The sequence below is a fragment of the Netta rufina genome (assembly GCF_964035555.1).
Source record: "Netta rufina genome assembly, chromosome: 1".
Lineage (NCBI taxonomy): Eukaryota > Metazoa > Chordata > Aves > Anseriformes > Anatidae > Netta > Netta rufina.
The window spans coordinates 205,815,938-205,843,168 of record NC_140123.1 but is presented as its reverse complement, the minus strand read 5'-3'; the positions used below and the strand labels follow the sequence as shown (position 1 = coordinate 205,843,168).

Genomic DNA, 27,231 nt, shown 5'->3' with positions numbered 1-27,231 from the left:
CCGCGGCTCCCTTCCGCGCTCCCTCCGCCGCGCTCCCGCCGCCGCCGCCGCCGCCGCCGCGCCCCCCGCCATGGCCTCCGGGGCGGCCCCCGGGCAGGGCGGCCCCGCGCCCCCCCTCGCCGTGCAGCGCGGCATCGTCAAGATGGTAAGGGCCGGGAACCGGCACTGGGACCGGCACCGGGCCCCCCCGGTGTCCCCCCGGTGCTTCCCGGGCCCCCCCGGTTCATCCCCCTCCGGTGCTCTCCGGTTGTGAACCGGGACTAGGGAGGGGTTGGGGCTTGGTCCCGGTTCCCCCCCCCTTACCGGGACCTGCTCCCGGGGGTACCGGCACCGGGGGGGCCGCTCCGTGCTGCCCCATCCCCCGCCGTGACCCCCGGTTTTGGGGTTAGGGGGTGGGCTGTGGGGTCGCGGCGCTCGCCCCCCGGTTGTACCGGACGGGGCTCGGGGACGCTGCCCAGTCCCGGAGCCGGGCCACGGTCGCCCCCCTCCCCGGTGCGGCGTGGCCCGGAACCGAAACCCGCCGGGGGGGGGTTGGAAATCGGCCCGGGGACGGTGCTGGGACAGCCCCGGAGCCCCCCCCCCCTCCACCGAGGCTGGGCAGGGGTCGCACCGGGCCGGGGAGCTCCGTGCAGAGCCCGGGGGAAACCGGGGAACGTGGGCTGGGGGCAGGGGCCGGGGGCTGCCCCGGGGGTGCGGCTGCTCGGGGGGCGCTGCCGGGTCCCGGTGGCACCGCCCGGTTCCTGGGGGGCACCGGGGACCCCCCCAAAAAGCGCCCGGTTCCTCCTGGCCTCATGCCACCCATAGGACGTGCGCACGTGGGGGCAGCGGGGCCGGGACGGGCGCCACACGTGGGCACCGGGACACGGGGTGGCCCCGTCCCCGTTGCCACCGCTGCTCCCCGTCCCGTGGTGCCCATCCCTTTCTCACCATTTCCCCGTTTCCGCAGAATTTCCGAGCCCCTCCTGCCCCATGAAGGTGCCGGGGGTGCACCGGGTGGCCAAAAACCCGTCCCCTCCCCAAACCCCGGGGTGATGGTAACGGGACCGAACGGTTACAGCACCCGGCTCCTTCCCCGCACCCTATAAATTAAAGCTCAGGGTTAATTACCCCGACGAAACCTCCGAGCCCTGGAGCAGCCGGACGAGGGCTGCAGGCGGGCAGGGAGCCAGCGCCTGCTGAAACCCAACCCCGGGGCTGCCCGCGGGCTGAAACCGGGAGCACGGGGATCCCTGGCACGTGCCCGGGTTGGCACGGAGCGGGGCCACCACCGGTGAACGGGCAGCTCGTGGCCACGTGCGGACAAATCTGTTGGAAAACCTTGGTTTTTTAATTTATTTTTGCTGGGCAGGATGGTGCTGGTGACCGTCACGGGGCCAGGTGCGGCTTGGGGCTGGGTTTTGGAGAGGGTCCCAGGAGCTCTTCCAAAAATCACGGCTTGGGGCTGAGGGTGGCCACCTGGGAGGGTTGTGCCTGCATGGGGCTGGGCAGTGAGGGGGGTCAGAGGGTGGCTGAACAGCCCCGGGGGGTGGTGGTCGGCAGCACGGGGTCCAGCAGCTCGTGGTGTGCACGAGGGGTTGGTGCTGGGGGTCCCGGTGGGGGTCCCCGAGCCGTTGCCGTGTGAGAGGTGAACGTCCTGGGCTGTGCTGGGCAAAGCAGCGCACGGGGAACTGGGCCCTGTGTGTGCCCCCCAGTATGAGAGGGGACTGGGCAGGCTGGGGGGAGCCCAGCGCAGGGCCCCCGGGGTGCTGCAGGACCTGGAGCCCCCTTGCTGCGAGGAGAGGCTGAGGGAGCTGGGGCTGCTCGGTCTGGGGAGGGGGCGGCTCTGGGGGGGCTCCCCCATGGTGCTTGGACCCCAGGGAGCTGCATGAGGACGGGGCTGGGACCTGGCACCGGGAACAGGGGCTGGGGGGTCTCCAAACCCGGCTGGGGGGGCCCTGCTGGGGCCAGGGTGCGACCAAGAGATGTGGGTTGCCACCTCCAGCAGCTGGGCAGGTCTGGTGCCACGGAGGGTGCCCTAGCACATCCTATGGGTGCCTCTGCTGTGCCCAGCACCCTGGAGGAGGCAGAGCCGTGCCCTGCTGCCCCTGCACCCTCCCCAATGCTTCCGAGTGGCTGCTGGAGCCTGGAGGGACGGATGGGACAGGATGGGAGCACAGCGAGCGCGCATGGTGCTCCTGGCTCCGAGCTCTGGCCAGAAACAGCCCCCCAGGGGGACATGACCAGGGTTGGGACTAAAAATCCCATCTCCTGCGTCCTTCCCATTACCTGCCAAGCTGAAACTGCCCCAGGAGTGGTGGTGCTGGGTGTTGAGGAGGGGCTGGGATGTTCAGCGTGCCCAGGACGCGTTCTTGTAGCTGCCGTGCGCAATGGTGTGGGCTCGGCTGGGTGCGTGGCTGGGGGTCCGGGCATCTCGTGGGGGTCCCCGCTCACCCTGTGCCTCCCCGCAGGTGCTCTCGGGTTGTGCCATCATCGTCCGTGGGCAGCCCCGTGGCGGGCCCCCTCCCGAGCGGCAGATCAACCTCAGCAACATCCGTGCCGGCAGCCTCGCGCGCCGCGCCGCCGCCGGGCAGCCGGACGCCAAGGACACCCCGGACGAGGTGGGTGCCCCCTGGGGACGTGGGGATGTGGTGCTGGGGTCTCTCGCTCGTGGTCGGGGAGGAGCTGGATCAGGGGGAGCTGCTGGGGGTGAATTCACACCCCGGAGACCCATGGGTTTTGCTCAGATCTCTCCTCCCGGCGCGCTTTGGGTGGATACGGTGTGAAGAGCTTCGCGTTACACCCTGTGGAAATCTTCCTCACTGATCTTCAGCCTCAGGGCTCCAAGAGAAGGGGTCTGCACGAGGGCCCTGCATCCTCTGCGTCTCTGGAGCAGGCACCTCATTAGCTGTGGGTGGAGGAGCGTTAATCAGAGCGGGGATCGGGATCAGGCTTCAGCCTGGCGTGGGGCTCGGTGAGCTCCGGCTGGGGCTGAGCGGGGACTCAGGGGACCTGGTCGCAGGCAGTGCTGGCACTGGCAGCTCCTCTGAAGGCGTGGGGACAGGACGTGGGGGTGATGCTGCATTTTGGGGTGCAGCAGGGGCTGCCCGTGCCGCTGGCTTGGCGCAGAGCATGGAAGAAGCAGGGTTGGGTAGCAGAGAGCTGAGCCTGGGGCCACCCATCCTCCCAGCCCCGGGGGTGGCGCAGAGCGCTCAGCTAATTGCTCTCCCTGGGGAGTTTGTCTTCTAAACACTGCTTCAGCCGTTAAATGTCACTCTTTTAAAAAATTACGCCTGTCAGTTTTGCTAATTGTTTATTAGCACGTCATGTTCTCTCCTCCGGACCACTTTCTCCACCCACCCGCTGCTGCGGTGGAGTGGGGCTGAGCTCGCCCTGGCGCTGCCGTGAGTCGCACTCGTGCCTCCGGTGCAGGAAGGATGAAGGGATGGGGATGGAGAGATGGGGATGGAGGGACAGGGACAGAGGGATGGGGACACAGGGACATGCTGGGCACAGCCACAGATGAGCTGTACCAGCTCCGCACCCTCTCCATGGGCTCGGCACCGTGTGCCAGCCCCGGACACCCCACGGGGGAGCTGATGCCCGCTGCTCTCCTTCCTTTCCTTCCAGCCCTGGGGGTTCCCAGCCCGGGAGTTCCTGCGGAAGAAGCTGATCGGGAAGGAGGTGTGCTTCACCGTGGAGTACAAGACCCCGCAGGGCCGCGAGTACGGCATGGTGTACCTGGGCAAAGGTGAGCGCCGGGGGGGCGCGGGGGCGCGCAGGGCTCGCGGCTGGGGTGCTGTCCGAGGAGGGTGGGTGGGATGAGGTGGTGAGTGGGATGAGGTGGTCGGTGGCAGTTTTTTGTCACCCAATTTTCAGCAGGGGGTTGATGCCCAGAGGCCGTTCCAGCTGCCTGTGGAGCTGTGGGGGGTTCCCCCCTCTCTGGTGGTGCCGCTGCGGGCACGCCTGGGTCGTGGCACTGGGCGAATCCCCAGGGACTTCCATCTGCTGAGCATTTTGTCATTATAAATCTCTTGTTATTATAAATCTCACGCTCGCTTCTGGCTGGCAGCAGTCACCTGGAAGGAGCCCACCTACCTGCCCGCTTCCCTGCATCCCCGAGCAGGCAGCAGAGTGCCTGGAGCCCAGCCACCAACCCCGAGCCATGCGCAGTACCTGCAGGCAGAGCTTTCCCCGGCTCAGGCTATAAGCAATTTGGGTCAAATAACCTTTTTTTTGGGTGTTTGACCCCCTGCTAGCGTGGGTGGGCTTCACCTCTGGTTTGATTCCCCTGGGGCTGGGCTGGGCAAGCTGCACGTCCTGGTGGGCAGCGCCGGGACCTGAGCACTGAGGGGTGGAGAAGGAAAACACAAAGTGGGGAGCAGGAGTGGGAAGAGCTCGCGATGGTGCTGCTGTGCCACCCCAGAGGGAACACCGTGTCCTGGGTCCCTCAGTGGGGCAGGGGGACCCGTAATAGGGCCAGCCACCTCCAGATGCTTGCAGGGATCTTGTCGTTGGCCTGTTGCCTCCGAGCCTCTGGTTTGAGCACTCGCTGCAGTGCCGAGTCCCAGCCCGAGCTTGTGGAGGAGTTTTTGGGCCCCATTCGGCTCTGGGCTCTGATCCTCTCTGGTGAGAGGGGCAGGGAGAAGGCGGCTTGGGGACAGGGGGGTGCTGGCATTCTGCTGCCCTGTACGCTGCTGGGTCGGCTCCTGGTTGAACCCTCAGCTCCCAGGAAGCGGGGACGAGTTGCTCCACGTGGGGTGGCTCCCGGGGCGCAGCTCATCCCTCGCTGTGTGCCGTGGGGCTGCCGGGTGGGTGCTCGAGTGCCCCAGGACAGGGCAGGAGGCTCTCCGAGGTGCTCGGGGTGCAGGCAGGCTCCAGCCCTGGCTCCTCGCAGCGTGGGGAGACACCAGCACCGGGGCGGTGCGAAGGAGGCGCATTTGGGGAGGGCGTCCCCGGTGCCCAAACGCTGCCAGGTGAGCCCAAAGCACAGGTACCTGGGTCAATATTGAGTTGTTCCTGAGCCTGCTGAGGGCTGCCTGAAGCTGGAGGGCACCAGGAGCCCCCTGGAGATGTGCGTGCAGGGCGAGCATCCTTCGGAGAGCTTCTGCTTCCCATCGGGGAGGTGTGTGCAGCCAGCCCCTCTGTGTGGGACACCCGGCTCAGCACCAAAGGCTGGATGTGGTCGTGTTCCCTGCAACAAATAACTCCTGGTTGTTGTCGGGTGACACCGCGATCAGTCGAAGCGCTCTTGTTTCAGTCACCTGCAGCCTCGTTGTCTGCCACTTGAAGGATTTTTTTTTTTAAATGCTGAGCCTCCCGTGTAGGTGTCGTCCTCATTGTTAAATCCCAGCCTGTCACGCCGCTGCGGTGAGAAATGAAGCATAAAATGTTTCCTGATGGAGTTTGTCAAGGTTTAAATGCAATTAATATGGAAGTGCTGCAGCAGATGCCTCGGCAGCGGTGCTGGGGGGGGGTCGCTGTGCCCTGGGACGGGGGGCGTCGAGGTGGGACACTGCTGGGGGTCCCAGAGCGCATCTCCCTGGGGTCATTTGTGGGCACACGGAGCTTTCCCCAAAGGCTGGGGGAAGGTGGAAGTGCTGGGTGAAGTGCAGGGGGGTAATCCCCGATGTGAGGGGGTTGGGGCTGCTGTCTGTGTAGGCTTGGGGTGGGGGGGAGCAAAGCTGCAGCCCCCTGTGCCCAGGAAAGGTGTGCAGGGGAGCTGGGGGGGTCACAGGATTGAACATCCCACGTTGGAAGGGACCCCCGAGGATCATCGGGTCCAGCTCCTGGCCGGGTCTCCTCCTGGGGGTCTCCAAACCTGCCTGGATGCGGGGCTGGGCACCAGTTAGGGGCCCCCTGCCCCCGGGAGGTGCTGTCCCAGGGGAGCTCTGCGCCGTGCGTGGGTTTTGGGGCACGGAGGAGCTGCTGCAGGGCACTTGGTGCAAGGCAGCCACGGGTTGTGCTGCGGGGTGGCGTGGTTATTAGGGTGTGCGGGTGGGCTGGGGTCTGCCCTCAAGGCTCTGATCTCCGTGAGCTCACACGGAGGCACTGGGGGCTCCCTCCCCGTGTGGTGCTGGGGGTGGTCTCACAGCCCACCCAAATACCGTGGGGTTGGGTGCCTCCAGACCCCGATGGCAGCCTGTGCTGCCTGTCACAGAGCCCAAACCATGCTCAGAGCCTGCCTCATGGCCTGGCCCCCCTTTTCCCTCCCCGCTCAGCGAAATCACCCCGGTGCCGGGCTCCGCACGGTGCCGTGCGCCCGCCACGTACCACCACTGACCCCTCTCCTCTTCCCACAGACACGAGCGGAGAGAACATCGCCGAGTCCCTGGTGGCAGAAGGACTGGCCTCCCGCCGGGAAGGGATCCGAGCCAACAAGTACGTACGTGGCCGTGCCTCCAGCCCCGGGAAGCGGCTGCGCGCCGCGGGGCTCCGCCGTTGGTTCCCGGCAGCAGGGCGCCCGTGCTGGGTGCACGGGGCTGAGCCTCGGAGCCGTGGCTTTATCCCGGTCCTGCTGGGAATTGGTGGTCCCAGAGGGGTCCCAGCTTGATGCTGGGAGAAGCCTGGCCGTGCCCACCGTGCCGGCAGCCCCGCGGGGGCCGTTATAGGGCCGTGAGCGGTTGCTGCGCCGGCGCTATAAATACCGGCGGGACGCTATTTCCATCCTGTGCCTGCTGGGCTGGAAGCTCGCCCGTGTCGCTTCCTAAAACTGTTCCTGGCACACTTGGGTGCTTTCCATGCAGTGTTTTCAGTCGCACAGCCTGTAAACAGGTACACGGAGTAAACAGCGTGCGCTGCCAAGGGCAGGGACGGGGTGCTTTGTGCCCGGGCTCCCCGCTGCAGGAGCCCCGAGCGCTGTCGAGTCCTACTCCCTGTCTGTCCGGGGACACAGTCCCTGTCCCTGTGCCCAGCCACCCCCTAACGCCTTCGTGACCCCTGCCTGGGCTTGTAGGGTCTGCGTGACCCCCAGGAATTAAGGCTCAGCTGTAGCATGGTCGGGGTGAGCCATGGGCACCCTGCGTCCCCCCGTGCTGGGTGCACCAAGGGCTCTGCTGTGACCCACGTGGTGAGCCTGGCCCCGGGAGGTGGCACGGGGCTGTGCAGGACATCAGGGACGTGCCCCATGCTGGTGGGAGAGCGAGTGCAGCCAAGCAGCCCCCTCGCAGGGGTCTTGCAAGGCACAGCCATGTGCATGGGATGCACGAGGATCGCTGGAGCCAGCTCCTGCTCCGCTGCTGCGGGCTCCCACCTCTGGCACCCGTGGTGAAGGTGATGGTGATGAAGGTGAGCATGGGGCTGGCTCCCCGCTGGTGTTCCTGCTTTGGGTCACCTGCAGCATGTGGCCGTGGTGCTGTGACAGCCGGAGGAAGCTGTCACCGTGCAGGGACACCACAGGGACGTCAGGGCTGGGGCTCCCCTGCGTGCCTGGCACCGGGGCGCAGACCAGGCAGGACCTCAGCTCCTCCACCACAGATGCAGGCACCAACCTTCAGCGTGGCCCCTGCCCTGTGCCCAGGAGGTGCCCCGTGGTGCTGTGCCTTGTTTGTGGCTTTGGGTCTGTGCATGGCACACGGGGGGACCCTGGGAAGCAAACGGCACCACAGGTTGGGGGCAGCACAGCTCTTTGGACCCCGGGCTGCTCCTTTCATCCCCCAGGGACAAGACCCTTCAGTGCCATGGCCCCGCAGCTACCCTAGCCCAAACCCCCTGAGGCAGGAGGTGCTCGCTGCCCACCCCAGGGCAGGCAGTGGCACGGGGACACCCCCGAGGAGCTGGGGCAGCGATGGCATGGGAAGAGATCACGGCGCAGGCTGGGTGCTGTCGTGCTGTGCTCAGGGTTGTGGTGCTCGTGCCAGGGGACCTTGGCCATGGGGACCTTCTGGTGGCCTTGGGCTCGCCGGGCTTTGTCCCCACTGTTCCAGCAGCTGCCTGCTGCAAGGCTGGGGTGCAAGACGTGTGGCTGCCCTGGTCTGTGTGGATCTGCTGGTGTGCCTCCGTCCCCACAGGACCCAGCTTCCTGCAATTAAACCCTGCCTGGGGCTTGTTGCTGCTCTCCTAATTCAAAGGATGTGTTAATTAACGGGTGCACAAGGAGCCTCCGTCCGTCCTCAGCTTACCAGGTGCAGGCAGAGGAGGCTGCTGGAGGTGCTGGCTGAGCCCCGGGGGTGCCGGGGAGCTGCTGTGCCCCCGTGGGATGCAGGTATTTAAAGCCAGGCTCATTTACCTGGGGGCTCCTGGTCCGTGGGGCTGCTCAACTTCTGCACAGAGCTCGGGACTCCTCAGGTTGCAGCTTTGCCCTCAGCCGAGCCGAAGAATGATGAACCCAAAATATCCCGGGGTGTGTTTAACCAAGTGTGATGGCACTTGGCAGCGCTCTCCTTCATCAGGGACTCAGTTCCCTCGGCGTGGAGAGATGCCTGCTGCTGCCTCCTGGCTTTGGAAGCCTCCTGCTGCTCGCCCCGGGCTGTCTGTGCTCCTGGTGAGCCCCTGGCACAGCCTCAGCTCCACGGCCCTCGCTCCCAAACCTGGTGCTGGTGGCCGGGGCTGCTGCTGCCCTGCCGCAGGGTCAGGACCCGCAGGGTCAGGACCTGTGCCCCGACCTCCCCGTGGTCACCTTCCCATCACGGTGCACAAAATCAGCCTGGAGAGGGGCCGTGCAGCTCACGCCTTCGCTGCCCTGTTAAAGCTGGGCTGTATTCAGCCACCTGGGTGCTGGAGAGGCTTCGATTTACGGAGCGCTGCTGGCAGCAGCATAAACCATTGCTCACCCGGGCTGTGCCCTTCCTAGACCTGAGTGCTCAGAGTGCTAAAGCATCCAGAAAAGCACCTGAGAGATGGATGTCCCCAGGGATAAAACGTGCAGGACCTGCCAGCATCCTGCCTGCTTGTCCCCGTGCCCGCTGAGCGCCGTGGCGCTGCCCTGACCTGGTTTCTGTCCCCCCCTCCTTGCAGCCCTGAGCAGAGCAGGCTGGCGGAGCTGGAGGAGCAGGCAAAGAGTGCCAAGAAGGGGATGTGGAGCGAGGGCACGGGCTCCCACACCATCCGGGACCTCAAGTACACCATTGAGAACCCCCGGCACTTCGTGGACTCCATGCACCAGAAGCCGGTCAACGGTGAGCTGGTGGCCGTGGGGACACGGGGACGTGGTGGTGGCTGGGGCTGCGTCTCCCTGCCTGCTCTGGGGTTTTGTGGCTGGCCTGTAAGTGGCTTTTGGGACCAGCCTGTCCCCAAAGCTACACACATGGCACTGCACGCTGCTGTGATGCTCTTCTTGGCTTTTTAAGAGCACGGCCATGCAGCAGCGCATGGCCATGGGGAGGGAGGGGGGCAGCCCTGGCTCTGCAGCTCCTCCTGAGCCCCTCCGTGGCCAGCACCAACCTCTGCTCTCATCCTGCAGCCATCATAGAGCACGTCCGGGATGGCAGCGTGGTGAGAGCCCTCCTGCTCCCGGACTACTACCTGGTCACCGTCATGCTCTCGGGGATCAAGGTGAGGTTTGGCTGCTGTCACCTCGGTGCTCTTGGCACTGGATCTGGCCTCCGAGGGGCCTCACCCACACCCTCTGCTCCCCTGGCCATCGGGTGTCCCTTGGCACCGTGCTTGGCACAGCCCCTGGGGTGCGCGCACCGTTGTGGGGCCGTCACTGCGGGATGGGGACACTTGGGGTCAGCAGGGACCAGCTCCGTGGTGGGGGATGCCCTGGGAGGGTCCCAGGCAGCTGGGGGAGAAAAGGCCCTGTCCCACCAGGAGGGCTCAGACCCTGTGTGACTGCGTGGTGGGGGGCTTTGGGGGCAGCTGGGGACATCCCTGTGCCCCCCGGTGCTGGGGGCTGCTGCTCCGTGCGCTCTGGGCGCGCCCTTTGCTGCAGCACCAGTGATTTATTTTTTTTTAATTTATTTTTTCCCCTTTCCGTTTGAACCTTGCCGTTTTCCTTGCCATCCTCAGCAGGACTGTGCTGGGAGTTTGTTTCCGTGCCCTGGTTTGCTCCTGGCAATGTTTGCTGGGGCGGGTAAAGGGCTGCGTCAGCACGGAGCGGCCGCGGAGCTTCGCTGTGCACACATCCCCGGTCACATCTCCTCGAGGCACTTGGGGTTTTCCTCCTCCACTTCTGGGATGCTGAGCCCAGCCTTGTGCTGAGTCTTGTGCTCGTGGCTCCTCTCCACTTTTCCTGGGGAGCCAGCACGGGGAGAGGCCCCGTGGGGTGCCCGTGGAGCTGCTGTGTCCTCCCCACGGTCCCGCTGCTGCCGGGACCCGTCCGTCCCTGGCAGCTCTGCCAGCTCCTGCCCCGTCAGCCCTCTGTGAGCACCCATTTTAAGCCCAATTTCCTGAGCAGGCAGGGAGGATGGGCTGGAGCAGACATCAGACCCCTTTAGAGCCTCCTGACTCCGGGGCATGGGGTTTTTGGGGCCGGCCAAGCTCCGTGCGCGGTCTCGCGGCACGGCTCCGTGCCATGGTGCCCCGCAGTGCCGTGATCCCATCTCTGTGGGTGATGCTCTCCCCCTTGCCGAGTTTTTTGGGGCCCAGCTCGTGCTGTGGGAGCCTGCCCGTGCCCTGACCGTGTCCCTGTGCCGCAGTGCCCCACGTTCAAGCGGGAGGCGGACGCCCCGGAGGTCCCCGAGCCGTTTGCGGCCGAGGCGAAGTTTTTCACGGAGTCGCGGCTGCTGCAGAGGGACGTGCAGATCGTGCTGGAGAGCTGCCACAACCAGAACATCCTGGGCACCATCCTGCACCCGGCAAGTGGGGGCGGTGAGGGGCGGGACGGGGGGCGCTGGGGGCTGCGGGGCTGCTCTTCATCCCCTGCTGGAGCTCGCTGCGAGGTCCTGCCGCCTCCATGGGGCTCGGAGCAGCCCTGCAGGGCTGGGAGCTGTGCTCTCTGCCAGGGGATGTAGGAGGGCACGGGACCGTTTGAGCAGAGCCCTGTGGTCTTTTGGGGTCCTCTGATAGCCCTCGGGGTGCCGTGGCCAGGCCTTGCACCGTTTGTGGGCACTGGGGACCCGTGACGGCGAAGGGGCTGCGCAGGACTCGGCACCGGGGCAGGGCAGGATAAATCCCGATGCTGTGGGGCCCCGTGTGTGAGCGTGCACCCCCCTCCCCGTCTGCAGAACGGCAACATCACCGAGCTGCTGCTGAAGGAGGGCTTCGCCCGCTGCGTGGACTGGTCCATCGCCGTCTACACCCGCGGGGCCGACAAGCTGCGCGCCGCCGAAAGGTGAGCCCGGGGCTGCCAGCGGGTGCACGGGGTGCTGGCCCCATCCCCATCCACGTCCATCGGGTGTCCCTGGTGTCACTGAGCCGTGGCACGGGCAGGCTGTGGCTTGGAGCAGCCCTCGGCCACTTGCTGATGCCCTTTGGAATAGAATAAAGGTGGCAGCTTTGTGCCTGGGGACCCCTGCCCGGGTGTCACCGGGTGTCTCCCCCACCCCGCCAGGTTCGCCAAGGAGCGCAAGCTGAGGATCTGGAGGGACTACGTGGCCCCCACGGCCAACCTGGACCAGAAGGACAAGCAGTTTGTGGCCAAGGTGAGTGCCTGGCGGAGCAGGGCAGGGACGGGTGCTGGGAACGTGCGTGTGGTCGGAAAAACCCCAAAGCTGGGCTCTGCCCCGGCTACGCCTGCGGCTTCAATTCCCCTCCATGGACCACCTGGGTGCCCCCTGGGCTTGGGCTGCCCTCCGTGGGTTGGAGCCAGGGCTTGATGGCATCCGTGCAGCCCATGGTCCCTGCACTGTGCTTGGGGTGGGGAGAAGTGGAACAGGGCAGAGGGGAGGGGGCTGCGGGCTGGGGACAGGCTGCTGGGCACCCTTGGGTACCACAGGGACGCCCTGGCTGCAGGGGACAGGGCTCAGCAGAGCTTCCCCTTCCCATCACGGTGGCTCCGTGCCCCTTCCCTTTATCCCTGGTGTGGGCACACCATCCTGAAGCCGTGCTCACCCCTTCCCTGGTGAGGTTTGGTCGCTGTTGGCAGCGCAGCGGGGCCATCCGGGCACTGTGCCTGCCCCGGGCGCGCATCCCACCGGAGGAGCATCGCGTCGGGGGTGCTGCAGCAGGGAGCCCCGAGCTGAGCGGGTGCTGAGCCGGGTGCTGAGCCCCGCTAGGTGGTGCTGCCGGCTCGCCCAGCAGCACCAGGCTGCAGCTGGGCTGGGAGCCCTGGGAAATGCGCAGTTGGGTTTTTTGGGAAGCGCGCTGAGCCCCTGCGCCGGGCGGTGCTGGGCCACGGCCCCCCCTCGCAGCCACCTCCTGGGCACCAGCTCCGTGTTCCCCCCCTGGAGAGCAGGGTGTCCCCGTGTCCTGCCCAGCCGCTGCTTCCCCTTGTTTTGGGGGAGAATTAGGAGGAATTAGGGGATGATGCAGGGTGCGGGGCTGTGCCTGGCCACGGTGTTGGGCGCCGCTGGCTCAGGGAGCGGTGGCGGTGCCGGGCAGGGTGGGGTGAGGAGCTCCTGCCCCTGGTCCTGTCTCGAGGGTGTTATCCAGCAGCTTCATCATCTCATCTCCTCCACCAAAGGCACGGCGCTGTCGCTGGTCCCCGTGTGACAGCTCCTGTCCTGCAGGGCGAGGGCAGGGAGGCGCTTGCTCACGCAAGCCAAGCGAAGGCTTGGCTGTGCTCTTCCCTTCTGAGCAGTGCATCAAAGTGTCCTGAGCACCAACCCCGGGGGGGGGCTCCTCGGGGGCGCAGCCGGAGCCTGGCCTGCGAGACCCCTCCCCAAACACGGAGGTGAGCCCCTGGCAGGGAGGAGAAGCCCCACAGGGTGGGGGGACCCTGCCCCAGGTGGCACGGTGACGGTGAGCGCCCCGTGCAGGGCAGGGGAGCGCCGTGTGTCGGCGCTGGCGGCTCCGCAGCGCTCATCCTGCGCTGGCAGAGGCTGCAGACGCAAGCCCGCGCCAGGACCAGACGCGGGGGGCATTAGTCATGCTTTGCTCAGCAGCTTGCGGAGGCAAGGGGGGGCGGATGGATGCTCCTGGCATTTCCAAGACGCCCGTCATTTTTGTCGAGCGGCTCGCGTGCGGGCTGGGGCGCTGCCGGGGAGCTGCAGCGGGCAGGGCTCTGGTCCCGAGCCCCCTGGGCACTGCTGTGGGGCGAAGCGGAGAAGATGATGCTGGAGGTGTGGGGGTGCCCCCCATTGCTGGGGGTGGGGTAGAGGGGGCAGCGCATCCCCCCTGGGGGTCCGAGCCCTCTCCCTGGGCTTGGATGGGCAAGCACAGGGGGTGTCCAGTCGCTGGGAGCAGAGCACCCAGGATTGCCTCCAGTCCTGGGCACAGCCCCTTGTGCCCCCCACTCACCCCCCCAGCTTTATACAGCCCCAGGGGGAGGGATGAATTCCTCCCCAGGAGCACGGCTCTGGTGCAGTCGGGCTGCGCTCGCTCCGCAGGAGGAGCCCCGGACACCGCGTCGTGCCCCCTGCCTCCCGGGGAGAGGCAGCAGAAAGTCTCTGCCTGTGCTTAAAAACTGCTGCTTATGCAGGAATGCGCAAATCAGCATTTAGGGAGCAGTCAGCCAGAGCCCCCCTGGGCGATGTCGTTTTTGCAGTGTCAATTTTTGGTCCTTTTCCCTCCCCGAGAATTGCAAGTGACAGGGAAAATCAGGACAAATGCCCGCGCTCGGGAGCGCAGGAGCTTAAACGCGGCTTGGGCGCGCGCCCGGTGCCGCACCCAAGGGGCCATAAACACCCATCAATCCTCCTAGCGCCCGGGGGGCTGCGTGGAAGGGGCCATAAACACCCCTCAATCCTCATATTCCCCGGGGGGGGCTCTGTGGGGTGCAGCCTCGTACCGCAGAGGCGGTGGATGAGTCGCTTTGGCTTGGCCGAGCCGGGGTGGCAGAAGGGACGTGCCCAATCCTGGGGGCAGTGGGCACAAGGGGAAGGTCCCAACCTGCCCCCGTGGTGCTGAGCGGTGGGCACAACGTGGCTGTGGCTGATTTTGGGGTCCTGCTGCAGTGCGGAGCGAGGGGGGTGCTCTGAGCAGGGGGCTTGGTTCGGGCAGGGCTGAAATCTCGGCTCCAGCTGCGGACTCGCCGCCGATAAACGGCGGGGCGAGTGGCAAGAAGAAAAGAGGTGGGATAAAAATCTGAAGAGACAGGAGGCTCTCTTCAGAATTTCCTACGTCAGCTTGTCTTAGAGCACCCAAGAATTTGGGACAGCGTTGCTTGGAGCTGAACGCATCACGCTCGCAGCGAGGCCGTGCCAAAAGCTGTTTGCAGCTCGGTTTTCGCTCTTTCTCTGCGGCTCCCGGGGCTGCGAGGGCTCGGGGAGGACTCTGCCCCCTCCCCACCCCCTGGGGCAGGATCAGCTCCCCCCGAGCGAGGAGGGGCTGGGGATGCTGAGGAAGAGGAGAGGGATGACAGCAGCGCTCGCCTGGGGCCCTGGGTGCCCGGGGAGCTGTCACGGCGCTGCTGGAGCCGCGTGTCCCCCCGTGCACCCGGGTGGGGGCTGCACGCGGTGACCCCGGGCATCCCTCGGGGGGGGCCCCAGGCAGGCTGGCTGCGTGCGTCCTGCCCTGCCTTGCGCTGTGGATCGGCTCCAGCCTTTCTGCAAAATGGAGAAAAACGGAGAAGGCGTTCGTGGATGAGCTCCCAGCCTTGTGGTTTTTATTTTTATTTTATTTTTCTTCCCTTTCCGAAACGCTTAGCCCCTTTATCGTGGCCAAATCATCTCAAATCTCGGCGGAATCTGCCAAAGCAAGTCTGGGGAGCTGCTTTCCTGCTGGAGTTGACTGCAGAAGCAAGCCAAAACCTCTCCAAGAGCGCTTCCCCATTTGGGGAACCGGGGTAGGGGGACGGTGCTGTGCACGCAGGGCTCTTGCTCCCCAAAAAATCAGTCCCCATCTCACGAGGTCACTGCCAGGGCATGGAGCAGCGCCCGGGGACCACCCTGGGGACAGTCCCTACCCCGTGGCCTGTCCCCGAGCCCCCTCCCAGGAGCGCTGCCATAACGAGCTGCCCTCGTTAGCGCGGGGAGGGGAGCCCTGGGGACCTGCCAGGCTGCTGCTGCGTGGCCCCACGGCAGCTGGGAGAGCTCTGAATGGGGTCTCTGTTCCCCAGCACGCAGCCAGGGCAAAACGGTGCAAGGAGGAGGCAGCAGCGCTTTGGAGGCCAGGAGGAGGCCGGCCTCTGCCCGTCCCGGGGGTCCCCAAGGGGTGCCCTGTGCAGCCACCCCTTCCGGGCCCCTCCTCGCCCCCCCAGCAGCCGGGTCGGTGCCGGTCCCTGCCCAGGGTGTTGCAAGGCTCTGGCTTGGAAAATTGGAAACCTTGTTGGGAGCAGCGCTTGCAGCCAGGGAAACTTCTCATGTGAGAAATTGTCACTGCCTGCTGCCTTCACCTTCGGGCACAGGTGGAGGGGTGAGAGGAGGAGGATGCCCGGGCTCGGAGAGGTGCCCCTGGCCCCCCTGGGGGGGGCTGCAAATTGGGGGAAGGCTGGGTTGGGGAGAGGGGGGGGGGGGAGCGGCACCGCGGCAGGCAGGCTCCTCGAGCAGCAGCTGCAGAGATTTTAAAAAAAAAAAAAAAATCCCTTTCAATCCGTTTATCAAAGTGCCTTTCTGAGGCAGGTGAAGCCACTATAAATATTGGATAAAGGAAGCTGTCCGCAGCAAGCTGAGAAATTGTGAGCAAGAAAAATGGCCCCGTGCCTGAGCTGTGCTGAGCCTTGGGGTTTTGCTGCCAGTCTCCCCGGCCCGGCGGGGGCTGCAGGAGCGGGGGCTTTGCCCTGTAGGGTGAGGGGGGGGAAAGGCCTGCCCTTGCTCTGCGTGCTGGTGCCCACGGGGAGGGGATGCCACGGCGTAGAGGGGCTTGGGGAGCACCCCTGTGGGGTCACCCAGCTCCTCCTGCCCTTACAGGGAGCCCCCGCTCCTGCAGCCCCCACCGGGGGGCTCTTCCCCAGCCCCGTGTAACCCATGCGGGGAGGCTGGGACCCCTGCCCGACCCCTGAATGCCCCGAAGCACGAGCTGTGATCGCTCCCTTTAGCCTGCAGACGGCCGTGGGCTCTGCTCTGCCTGCAAAACCTCCGGATCTGCCTCCCCGGAGAGGCGGAGGCTGGGGGCAGGGATGTCCCCCCGAGGGCTTTGCTGTGCCGAGGAGCCCTGGAAATCCTTAGTGTCTGTTTTAATTCTAATTCCTGTAATCCTGTTATCCCTTTGACTAAGCGCATGGGGAGGGACTGATGTGCCTGCTGGGGCAAAAAGCGCTGCAGGCGGGGAAGGGCCGGTCCCTGCTGAGCTCCCTGCCGGCTCTGGCTGCGGGTTTGGGGTGTCTGGGACGGGCACACGGGGCACGGGTGAGCCTCACGGGTACCAGCACGAGGTCAGGGAGAGTTTGTATGGGTCCTGCTGGGGTGATGGTGGCGGTGGGAGAGCCCTGATGTCTCATCCTGCTCTTGGCGATGCTCCTGGTCCAGGCTGGGGAGCAATGGTTCACGAAAACCAAAATGATCACAACAACAAGCTGGGAGCCTCCTGCCCCCTCTGTCTACTTGCACGGCCCTGCCTGCCTCTGCCACCAGTTGCTCTAATTAATTTGCTCCCTGAGTGCGTGCAGAGCCACCAGCTGAGCCGCGAGGTCTCTGCCTGCGCTCGCTGCTCTCTGGTCCCAGGTCTGATGCGCGCACCCGAGCTTTCTGTGGGGTTTGCTCCCTGTGGGACCTGATCCCCCCCCTGCAGGACGCACCCCACGTTGTCCCCTGCTCTCGGGGCTCACGGTGGCACCGTGCCATCGGATGGATGCTGTGTGTTGGGGGCTGCTGTTCCTCCCCTGTGCCGTGCCACTGCGGGCACCACGGAGGTGAACGATGCCCGGCACGGCTCTGGAAAATTGGAAACCTTGTTGGGAGCAACGCTTGCAGCAAGAGAAACTTGTCGTGTGAAAAATATATCTAATCCACGAGGCTGTGAGGAGTCTGCAGGGCTCCTCCATTCCCTCGTCGCTCCTTCCCCTGCTCCTCAGCTAACCCAGTCATGCCCTGGCTGCTCCAGCTGCTGGCACCATGCGTGCAGGGGGCCCCTTTGCCCGTACGTAAAGCAAGCATCCCATCACTTGAGAGAGAAGTGGGCATCACCTCGATAATTGTCTGTGATAGATCAGTGTGCCTGTGTGCTGTGGCATCACTGGGGAATACCGTGGGGTTCTGAGTGGTGCTGGGCTTGGAGAGCAGGATGGTGGACGCACTGGTGAGCTGCTCTTGTCTTGGTGAGCCTTGGCTACCCAAGCAAGGCTCAGAGCTGCTCCTTCCGTGCTGGATGGCAGCCCCTGGAGCTGGGGTGGGTTGGGAACGTGCCCTGTGCTGGTGCTGTTTGGGGTCGTGGTGCTGTTTGGGGTCGTGGTGCTGTTTGGGGTCGTGGTGCCCGCAGGGACGCCGCTCACCGCTGCGCTCTCTCCCTCCCCAGGTGATGCAGGTGCTGAACGCCGACGCCATCGTGGTGAAGCTGAACTCTGGGGACCACAAAACCATTCATCTGTCCAGCATCCGACCCCCCCGGCTGGAGGGCGACAGCACTCAGGTGACCGTGGGGAGGTGGCGTTGGGGTGGGAGGGGGCGTCTGTGGCAGTGTCACCGGTGTCTATGACCGTCCCCGGGTGGATTCCCGTCCCTGTGAGCTCCTGCTCAGCGCTGTCCTCTCTCTTGAGGGTTGCAGGAGATGGGAATTGGGCTTTCCCATCACAGTGACCGTCCCTGTCCTGCTTCCCTGCTGCTTGCCCATTGCCAGGGGGCAAAGCAGGAGCCTGCGGGCTGCTGGAGGTGTTGTGTGGCGCACAAATCCCTCTTTGGTTTTCCTTGTCCTCCCTGCCCTTCGGTGAGTGCTCAGCCACTGTCTGCGGCCCCACAGTGTTGGAGGGAGCTCTGCACAGGGCCGTGTTAGTGCTTGCGTGGGGAAAACGAGAGCTGCTGGCATCCCATGACAAGTGGCAGGGCTGGGGTCCCCGTGCAGCCTGGCCCCAAAGTGTCAGGAGAAAAGCCGAAATCCGGAAATGCTGCGTTGTTTGTGCGTGCCTCGGTCTGCTCTGCGCTGGGTTTCCGCGTCCTGCGAGTGAACGACAGGACCGTGAGTGTAAGTGCCCCAAATAACCCCTGCCATTTGTATGCTGCGGCCGCACGCTGAGCCTCTGCATAACCGCGCTCCCGGTGCCGTGCATCACGCCCGTGTGCCGGGACAGGAGCCAGGGCGTTGGTTCCATCTCCGCTGTCTCCCTCCAGAAAGGTCGGCAGAGGGGACGGGGGCACCCGCTGGCGGGGCTGGCACCCGTCGTGCAGGGACAGGAGCCAGGTGCTGCCTGGTGGCGCTGGCTCTGAACCGCTCCAAGAGCCCCGTGGGGCAGGGATTTACCTGCTGGCTGCTTTTTTTTTTTTTTTTTTTTTACCCCCATCCTCCAGCGGTGGATGCGCTCACGAGCTGCTGAGCTGCCCACCAGGTGCCTGCCTTGCCTGCAGCGGAACCGTCCCCGTCATCCCGCGCCTCCCGAGATGGCGAGGGCTGCTCCAAGCCCGCGAGCGAGAGGAGGGGTTTCCAGCTGGGAGCAGAAAGCCAGCCTTCGTGCAGGATTGCGTGAAAGCTTGCCTTTTCCAGGGCTGTTTCTCCCCACGCAGCACCGGCTCGCACACAACGTGGCATTTTGCGTGGCCGCAGCGGCGCCGGGAGCCCCCGAGCGCGTGGAGCCGCGCACGGCTGCGGGGACCGAGCTCGGGTTGCTGTGGGAACCATAATTTGGAAATTCCTGCCTACCTCGGCTGCTGCCTTGTTTTGTACACACTGAATTATGAATAACTTCCCAGATTAGCCCGTTCCTCCTGCTGTTCCTTTGGCGTCAGAGCTGGGTGGACCGGAGATGCGGCGCGCTGCGCGGCGGGGAGGGCGCGGGGCCGGGCACCGGTGCCAGCGGGGGGGCTGCCCCGGAGCAGCCGTGCTGCGGGGGGAGCACGGATCATTTGCAGTGGTCACGGTCTCCAAGGAGACTGCAGAAAGGCTCCTCGCTGCCCGCTCTGCTCCTGGAAGCGTTGCTCCTTTGGGAGTGGTGTCCCCACGGCACGGGCAGTCGCGTTCTCCGTGCCTGCCGGGCTCATCACCGGCCCCACCGTGTTGGACAGGCGTACCCCAGGGATGCCCAGAACGTGGGCTCTGGGGAACTCCCGACCCTTTCTGCCCAGTATTTGGCCTCTTTCTGCCTGCTGCATCTCTGCAGCAGCGGCCTGAGCAGTGGTTGGGGCTGGGCCACCAGCCCGCTGCCGGTGCCACGCCACCCCGAATCCACTCGCCCGCTGCTGGCTTCTGCTTTGAGACGCTCGTCTGGTGGAAGCGGTGGGGCGTTTGGAAGCAGCTGCATCATTAAATAGCATCCTGAGATTGCAGGTGCTGGCATCCTGCAGCCAAACCCCCACACCGTGTGTGATTGTGTGGTGCTGTGAGCGCGGCAGTGCCGGCGTAACCCCAGGGCGCGCAGTGCCCGCTGCCTGCGTGGTGTCCCTGCACGTCCCCATCCTGTGCTGGTGGCTCCAGAGCGCGTCCCAACGGGGGCTGAGCCGTGGCACTGCAGCTCCTGGGCCCGTTCCTCTGAAGGTTTTTGGCAGAGGTGCCCAGAGAGCATCCTCGCAGCGCATCTTTGCCTGCCCCCCTTCCTTGGGCAGCCCCCCCAGGAGAGCATTGGGTCCCTCATGTCACCGTGCCCCCCACGCTGTGCTGGGCTGCCCGAGGCTGCTGCTGTGCCCTGCAGGGAGCGCCTTCTGCCACGCTGGCTCGTGGGTGGTCGCGTTAAACCTCATTTCTTTCTTTTTCCTTCTCATCCTTCTTCGGGTCCTCCTGCATTTTCATCTCCGGCTCTGCTTAATTACCTGTGAATGCCATCGGTGAAATGTTTGCCTCCCTCCCCTGCCAGATTTCCCTTTAGAATTTAAACAGCAAACCAGAACAGCCCCGGCCAACCAAGCCCAGCCCTTACTGGGGTCTGTTCGCCCCTCTCCACCTCCGCTGAGCAGGTGCTGGGCTCGTGCACCGTGCTTTGGGGGCTGGCACACGGCACAGCTCCACATGGGCAGGGCATGGGGCATTTCTGGTGTCACAGACCCCATCCCAACTGCCCTTGTAAAGAAGGAGTGTGAAAACACGCATGTTTTGGACTGATTTCAGGTTGTTTTGCAAGGACTGCACGAGTTCCCAGCGTGGTGCATGGGTCTGGCAGCTCACGGCAGAGCTGCTGGCACTGTCTTTGGGCAGGTGCATGCGGCCCCGTTGCGGCTCGCCTGGGCTCCTCACAACCTCGTCCCTGCCCTGGGTCCGGGTACGTGCACCCCGTAGTAGGCAGCGAGTAGCTAGTGCTGCTCCGCTGGGGAGATCCGTCTCCATCGCACGGAATGCAAATTGGTCCCTAGGCACCTGATCGAGTGGATGGGAAATGACAAACTGAAAATTCAATGTAATAAAACCCTACAGCCTTTCATCTTCCGCCTTCATCACCCAGCGCGAAATGAATCCGGAGCGCGGGAGCTGATAGCATTTAATATCTCTATTGCTCCTCTCTGTCGAGGAACGTAATGTATTCAGATGAAGATGCATCTCCCACCGCTGCCCAGGTGCTGGGGCTGCAGGTGTGGTGCTGGTGCTGCGGCAGCACGGGGACGATGCCAGGGTCTGGACCGAGACACGGGGCAGCTCCTTGCCACGGCTGGGGTGCCGTTTGGGGGAGCACGTGCTTATGGGCAGCATCAAAGGCTGGGTGTTCACAGCGATCCTTCCCCTTCACGAGCTTAGGGATTTGTCGGGTCGGAGCTTGAGGCAGGACCTGGCTTCGGGGCTGAGCCCCAAACGTGGGGCTTGGAGCATGGGGTGCGCTTTGGGTGCGCTTTGGGTGTGCTTTGGGCACCTCTGGGGCGAGCAGGGCGCCTTGGGGTGTGGTGAAACCTCTCCCATCACTGCAGCTGATACCAATCACCCCGGTTTCCAGCACTGCTCAGCCCATCAGAAGGTTTTGTGGTCTGTCTGTCTGTCCTGGTGATGGCTCTGTCCAGGCAGCTGGGGCAGAGCCCGGTGCTGGCGACGCTGAGCGCACGTCTGGCCCCAGGGCTGGGACTCCCTCGGGCTCCCTTGGGCAGCTCCCGTCCACGGTGCTCCAGGGGAGCTTGATTTCAGCTGAGCTTTTTTAATCAGAAGTTCATTCCCTTGGACAGCTAAATTACAGAACCTTGTTAGCAGCTCTGTGTTCTAGCAAGCCGCATTTGCTCAATTGGTGCAACAGCACCACAAATCTGCTCCGATCCCACAATTTATCTAAATTGATATCTTAATTGGTAAAACTCTCAGAGAGGGGGAATCAGACACGGACCCTGGCTTGAGGAGGAAAAAGGCGCAGGGAAGCAGCCCTTGGGGGTGGTGTTTGGGGGCCTGAACGGGGCCGCTACCCTGGAGGGGTGCAGGACACGAGGGGGGCCGGGGCCATGCTGCCCCTGCCAGGCCCTGGAGGCAGAGGAGGCTGCGGTGGGAGCTGGGGGGGGGTTGCACACTCTGCTGGCCCCCCAGCCGTGCCTCCAGGGCTGCTGGAGCTCGTGCCTGCTCGGAGCTTTCCTGGCACAGTGGCTGCTAACCGCGAGCTCGACGTGCGTCTTGGCGGCCGTCACCGCACCAGGCAGGCTGAGGGGAACCGTCACTCCCACAAAGCAGCGAGGAGCTGGAAGCGTAGGGAAGCTGGAAATGGCTTCAGAGGCAAAAAAAAAACAGATGGATTTGGGGCTGGTTTTTTTTTTTTTTCCTTGGGCTGCTGATGGAGCAGGGAACTTTTGGCTGAGACGGCCCCACGCATCCCCAGAGCTTTTACGCACCACGCGGTCCCTGCTGACAGGAGGACTCACAGCCAGGGATTAGCAGCATTAGAGGAAGGGGGAGCCTGTGTGTGATGGCAGAGCCCCGATACCATCAGGCCTAACCTGCTTGGGGGTCTCAGCATCTCCTTGTCTGAGAGAGGCAGGCACCTTTCCTGCCTGTCCTGGTGAGCGCATGGTGGGCACGGTGCATGCACTGCCCCCCTAGCATCCCAGCTCCCACTGTTCCCTGGGGACTGGTGCCCAGCAGCACCCACCCGTGCCACTGGCCATATGCTTTCCCCTTCCTCTGCCTGGCATTAGGCTGTCAGAGATGAATTTGGGGCACCTTGCAAGAGGGGGCTGCAGCTGGGTGCTTGCTCAGCACCCCCCTCCTGCCGAGAGCATCTCTGCTGCGCGCAGCATCCGTGGGAAGCCCCCGCCGCGGGCGCTGGCCGGGCTCCTAGCCCAGAGCTGGCACCGGGGCTGGCTCGCTGCTTCACTGAGCAGGCAGTCCCCTTTCCTCGCCGTTCAAGGTGAGAAGAGCAGAGGGATGGAAGCTGCCGGGGGCGGGATGCTGTGCACAGCGCACGTGGCCCTGTCCCTCTGCAGAGAGCAAGGAGGTCGGCGCTGGGGCAGCGACCTGGACCGCAACCAGGCGGCTCCCCGAGGTGCTGCTGGTGGAGTCCTGATGAGGTTTCCCTGTGCCCGCAATCTCTTGTCCAACCTGGCTTCTGCGGCTCGGTGCCGTGACCTCTGCCACCTCCTGATGGAAAGTGGAGCCTGGGTGAGGGCAGAGCCCCCTCTGTGGGGCACCAGGGCAGCTGCCAGGGTCGGTCCCTCATCCCCGCGGGCACCGCCGAGTCCCCGCACCCCCTCCTTTATCGCTCAGTCTCTCCCACGCTCCAGCAGATTTTAGAAAGAGTAATATTTTACTCAAACCCCATTGAACTGCGGTACTTTCTCTCTGCTCCTTTCGCTGTCACTTGCTGATTGCCAAGATATTTATGTGAGGCTGGAAGTGCTTTGTAAGAGCGAGCTGCCCAGCTTGCTGCCGGCCGCCTCCAGCACAGCCGGAGCTGCTGACGTCCACGTGGCCCTGGACAGGCAGGAGATGGATCTGGGGGTCAGGGGAAGCCCGCACCCCTCCAGCTACTGGTTCGGGCTCTGTTGGAGCTGGATTTATAACCCCTTTTAAGATTCGGAGGCAAGCTGTTCAGGAGTGGTCACATCACGCCTGTTTTTAGCTGGTTTACTCCCAGAAAAGAGCTTTGTACTGCAGCACTGCACTCCTCGGTCAGGTCAGGCTGTCCAGGATGTGGCTCCATGTGCTGCAGCTGCTCGGTCACGATTTACAGGTGCTGCAGCCAGCCCTCCTGCAGGGGCTGCGTGTGGCTTGGCAGGCAGTGTGACCCTGGTGGGGGGCACCAAGCGGCCCCTCCAGCACTGGGCTGGGGCACAGGAGCCCCATTGGGATGTTCCCAGGCCGTGGTGCACCTGAGACTTCCCCTCCTGGATGCTCAAAGGGCAGCAGCAGCGAGGCTGGGCTGGTGCTGTTGGATGTCCCCTCTGCCTGGCACCACCAAGCGCCCTCCTGGTTTCCATCCCAGGGGCATCCAGGCTGCCCCGAGCTCGAGCAGGGCTTTCCATCCCTCGTTTCCTTTTTTAATGCCCATCTCCTGGCTTCTCCCATCTCTTTGGTCTGCTCTTGGTGCCTCCCTCCTTCCACTAACCGAGGAGGGCGGCTCAGCACGAGCCTTGGAGGAACCAGCGGGTCCCCGGCTCCACCGCGCTCCCTGGGACCTCCAGCCCGACACCGTCACCCACAGGAGGTGTGGAGAGGACGTCCCCCATCCTCCACAGCTTAAAGCCTTCGAGTGGCACTTGGCTGGGGTCACTGCTCCTGGAGATGAATCCGAGGCTGCCACAGCCACCGTGCGCCCTGCCCGGCGGCGAGGGATGGCCTCCTGTGGCCGCGGGGTCCGCCTGGAGACACCGTCTTGTTTCCCTGTTTGTCGAGCCGGGTTTGTACTAGGAAGAGCGCACCGCACTCAACGAGCATAAAAGATTAATGAGAAACAAAACCACGAACTCATCAGTGTCTCATCTCCGCTAAATTACAGCTACAAGGATCACAGTAACTCATCCATGTATCGTGTAACAGAACTGATGGCGGGCATGGATGGGGCGCGCGGCGAGCGCGGCTTCGCCGGCGGAGCAGTGCAGCGTAAAATGCTAAGTGCTCGGGCATATGGCCCTAATGTATTCTAAATATTGGCAGAGGAGAGGTGCATCTGAGGAGAGGCGGGAGCAGAAAGTGGGGGCACTGGAGTTCCCCGATCAATATTTAATAGGGGCTGCAATAGCTTCCAGGGCGAAGACGCATGAAGTCAGCATGTTCTCGCAACCTGTTTTTTGCCCTCCGGGTAGCATGCTCCTTCTAGTGTAAAAATGGTTAGCTTGCATCTCTCTCAGCAGTTCTTCTCTCCCTTCCCCCCTGCCTTCCCGCTGCTGGAAGGCGATTGTCTGGCACGTGGTCTGCGGCTTCGGCTTGCCAGGATCCGGCTCCCGGCCGCTCGGGGTGCCGTGGATGGGGGCGATCACCGCAGTGGGCGCTGCTCTCTGTTTTGGGCAGAGCCTCCCTGAGCAGTGTGCAGGTGTTCTGGCAGCCCTGGCCGTGCTGTTCTCCTTTCTTCCTGCTGTTCTGTCTCGGGCACCTTGTCCTAACCTCTCTGCACCTGCTTCGCCACCCTGCAGCAGGGAGCAGGCTGGAGCTCTGCACGAGGTCAGGCTGCTTCACCTCAGGCAGGTTTTTCACCCTGGCCCGAGGAGAGCCTGGCTCTCGGGGCTGTGCCGGGGCCGGGCACGGGTCCTGATCCGAGGTGGGTTCATTTGAGCGAGCTGGCACAGCTGGCTTCCCCTGGGGATTAGTGCCTCTGGCGTCCCGGTAAATTGCTCGCGGCTTACAGAGCAAAAGCCGAGCGACAAGAAAAGAAGCAGAAAGAAAAGCAGCAGAGCGCTGGGGATTGCCTGAGGTTTACAGGCACCCGGCCAGCCCCCGGGCCCGTGGCTGGTGCTGGCTGGGGGAGACGGGCTCCTGGGGGAGATGGGCTCCTGGGGGCCGGGCTCCCTGCCCCAGGCAAAGCAGAGCGCACGGCCCCGGGGCGCATCGCCGGGAGGAAGAAGTTGTCTCCACACCATATGTTGTGCGAATCGCGGCACCACTTAAGTGCTCGGTCTCATTGATGCCGTGTAAGTAATACGCCCCGAAGATTGGGCTGTGCTAAAATGCTTCCCCAGCGCCGTAGGTTTAAGTGTTGTCACTCTTCTGACCCAGCAGAAGCGCCTGGTGCTCTGACACCGATGCTCCGAGGAGGATCCCGGCAGCTGCCAGCTTGCTTCGAGGCTGGTGACCCCGCTGGGGCTGCGCCTCGTGCTCTGTGGGCACGAGGAGCTGGTGCTGCAGCACTTGGCGAGCCCTGGGGACTGCAGGGCTTGCAGTGCACGAGCCTCGGACCCGGCCACCCTGCACGCCTCACCCCGGCTTCTCGGGGTGGCCGGGGCTGATGGAGCGCTGTGGTGGTGGCAAATGCCTCTCAGTCTGGCGGGCGAGCACGGAATCCGTGATGGGAGGATGAAGCTTTGACCTTTTGATCTCATCAGGAAGCTGCTCTGAATCCTCTATTGATGGTTAAATTGCACTAAATTAGAGAGGAGCCGTGCAATTCTGCCACGTTGCTGAACTGTGCAATTAACGTCCTGCCTAGCAACAGCACCCTTGTGCCTCGGGAAACTTGAGCCTGTGATTTTAGGTACGCGACCGACCTGCCTCTGCAAAAAAACACTTTTTTTTTTTTTTTCCAGCAGAGGATGGCTTTGGGACTCTCTGCTCCAGCCGGGTGGCCCTCAGAGCTGTCCCTGCCAGCAGTGCCGTGCCCTGTGGTGCCCTGTGAGTTCCCAGCATCACCCCCAGCCCTACTGGGGGTACTGGGACGCACGCTGTAGGGCATTGCTGCACGTGAGTGCGCTCGGGGGCGCTGCCTCAGAGCCAGTGTCGTCTTTACAGCTCAGTGCACGTGCCTGCTGCCTTATCTCAGCTCTTCAGCCTCCAGCCTGAAGGATGGCAAAAACATCCCCAGCCCCACCGAGGGGATGGTGGCTGGCGTGGAGAGCTCGGTGCCCCTGCACCGCGGTGTTTTGCTGTTCGCCCATCCCTCCCCACACCTCTCCGGCTGCACAGTGCTCAAAGCTTTAGCCCCTGCCACCAGTGCCAGCCTCTGAAGATCTCTGTTCTCCCAACCTGTTCAGAACGAAGCCTCCTGCGAGCAGGGGCCCTGCTAATGCCCACAGCCCCTCTGCACGGGCTGCTCGCTGCGAGCCTCTGCCTCCCCGGGGGGCAGCAGAAGCGTGGCCGTGTCCTGCCTTGGGGAGGCTCTGCCTGCCCCCGGCCCTGACCTGCTCAGCCAGCTCAGGCTCAATTTTGCTATTTCTCTTTCATTTTGCCCCCAAGAAGCAGCCCAGCAGCACGCCGTGTGCTGGAGGGGAGTGGGTCCCGGCGCTGACCTATTTTAAAGCTGGTGCAATGGGGAGGGGACTGAGGGCTGGGGGTGCACCAAGGACCCTGCTCCCCCTGTGCCACGCGGTCAGCTCCTGGCTCCCAAATCATGTTCCTGGCACAGAGGCTGCGTGTGGGTACAGAGGAGCACTGGGGTGTTCCTGCCTGCACTGTCCCGTGGTGCACAGCTTTGTGTCCCCCCCTTCTGTGCAAGGTGCTGGGAAAGGGAACGAGGAGGAAGAGCACGGGGGAGGAAGCTCTCCGGTGAGCAGCTCCCACCCCTTCCCCTCTGCTGCAGGCTCTGAGCACGGACCCAGCCTCACAGCAGCCTCTGGGTGCTGGAATTAAACCCGGCCAGAGCTGCCCAAGTGCTGGCCTGTGAAATCTGGGATGGATGAGATGAAAGAGCAGAGATTTGGCACGCTGTGGAGAAATGGGGCAGGCGGTGCCCGTGGCTGCTCCGAGATGGGGTGCCCGTACCCCGGTGGTGGTGGCTTGTGGGGTCCCCTCTCCTGGGCCACGCGGAGGGGACCCCAGCTCCATCCTTAAAAGCTTTTTGCCTCCCGCCTGGCCCGGGCTCTGCTGGCCTACTTTTCCCTTGCTTCTATTCTTTTCCCCCGTCACACGCAGTTTCGGCACGTTGTGCTTAAATAGGGCTTTGTCTTACTGCTGACTTCTGCGGAGCGGGGTTGCGGGTGAATTAAAATGCATCCCTGCCTGGCTGCCGGCTCGGTGCGTGGCTCAGCACCGTGCTGAGCTTCAGCAGCTCACACGGGGTGTGCACAGGCGTAAAAGTCCCCGGGAGCAGGGATGTGGTGGGAGGAGGAGGCTCCCCCACACCGGTCTCCGAAGGGGCGCTCGGCGCAGTCCGCCGAGTGCCAGCGCTGCGAGGAAGCGTCCGGGTTTTGCAGCATCATCGAAAATTCGGGTTAA

The 27,231-nt window shown here is 64.2% G+C and overlaps 1 protein-coding gene across 1 annotated transcript; it reads left to right on the top strand.

Annotated features, from left to right (window-relative positions):
- Nucleotides 1–27,231, top strand: SND1 (staphylococcal nuclease and tudor domain containing 1; the record flags this gene model as incomplete). Its single annotated transcript, XM_084306454.1, has 17 exons — nt 1–145; nt 2,448–2,597; nt 3,607–3,727; nt 6,279–6,357; nt 8,932–9,092; nt 9,377–9,468; nt 10,554–10,712; nt 11,082–11,188; nt 11,408–11,498; nt 17,347–17,460; nt 17,890–18,009; nt 18,156–18,225; nt 19,104–19,254; nt 22,356–22,530; nt 23,553–23,767; nt 23,867–23,970; nt 27,107–27,231. Exons 1-17 carry the CDS (start codon nt 71–73, stop codon nt 27,229–27,231), a joined length of 2,109 nt encoding a protein of 702 aa, XP_084162580.1. The 5' UTR covers nt 1–70.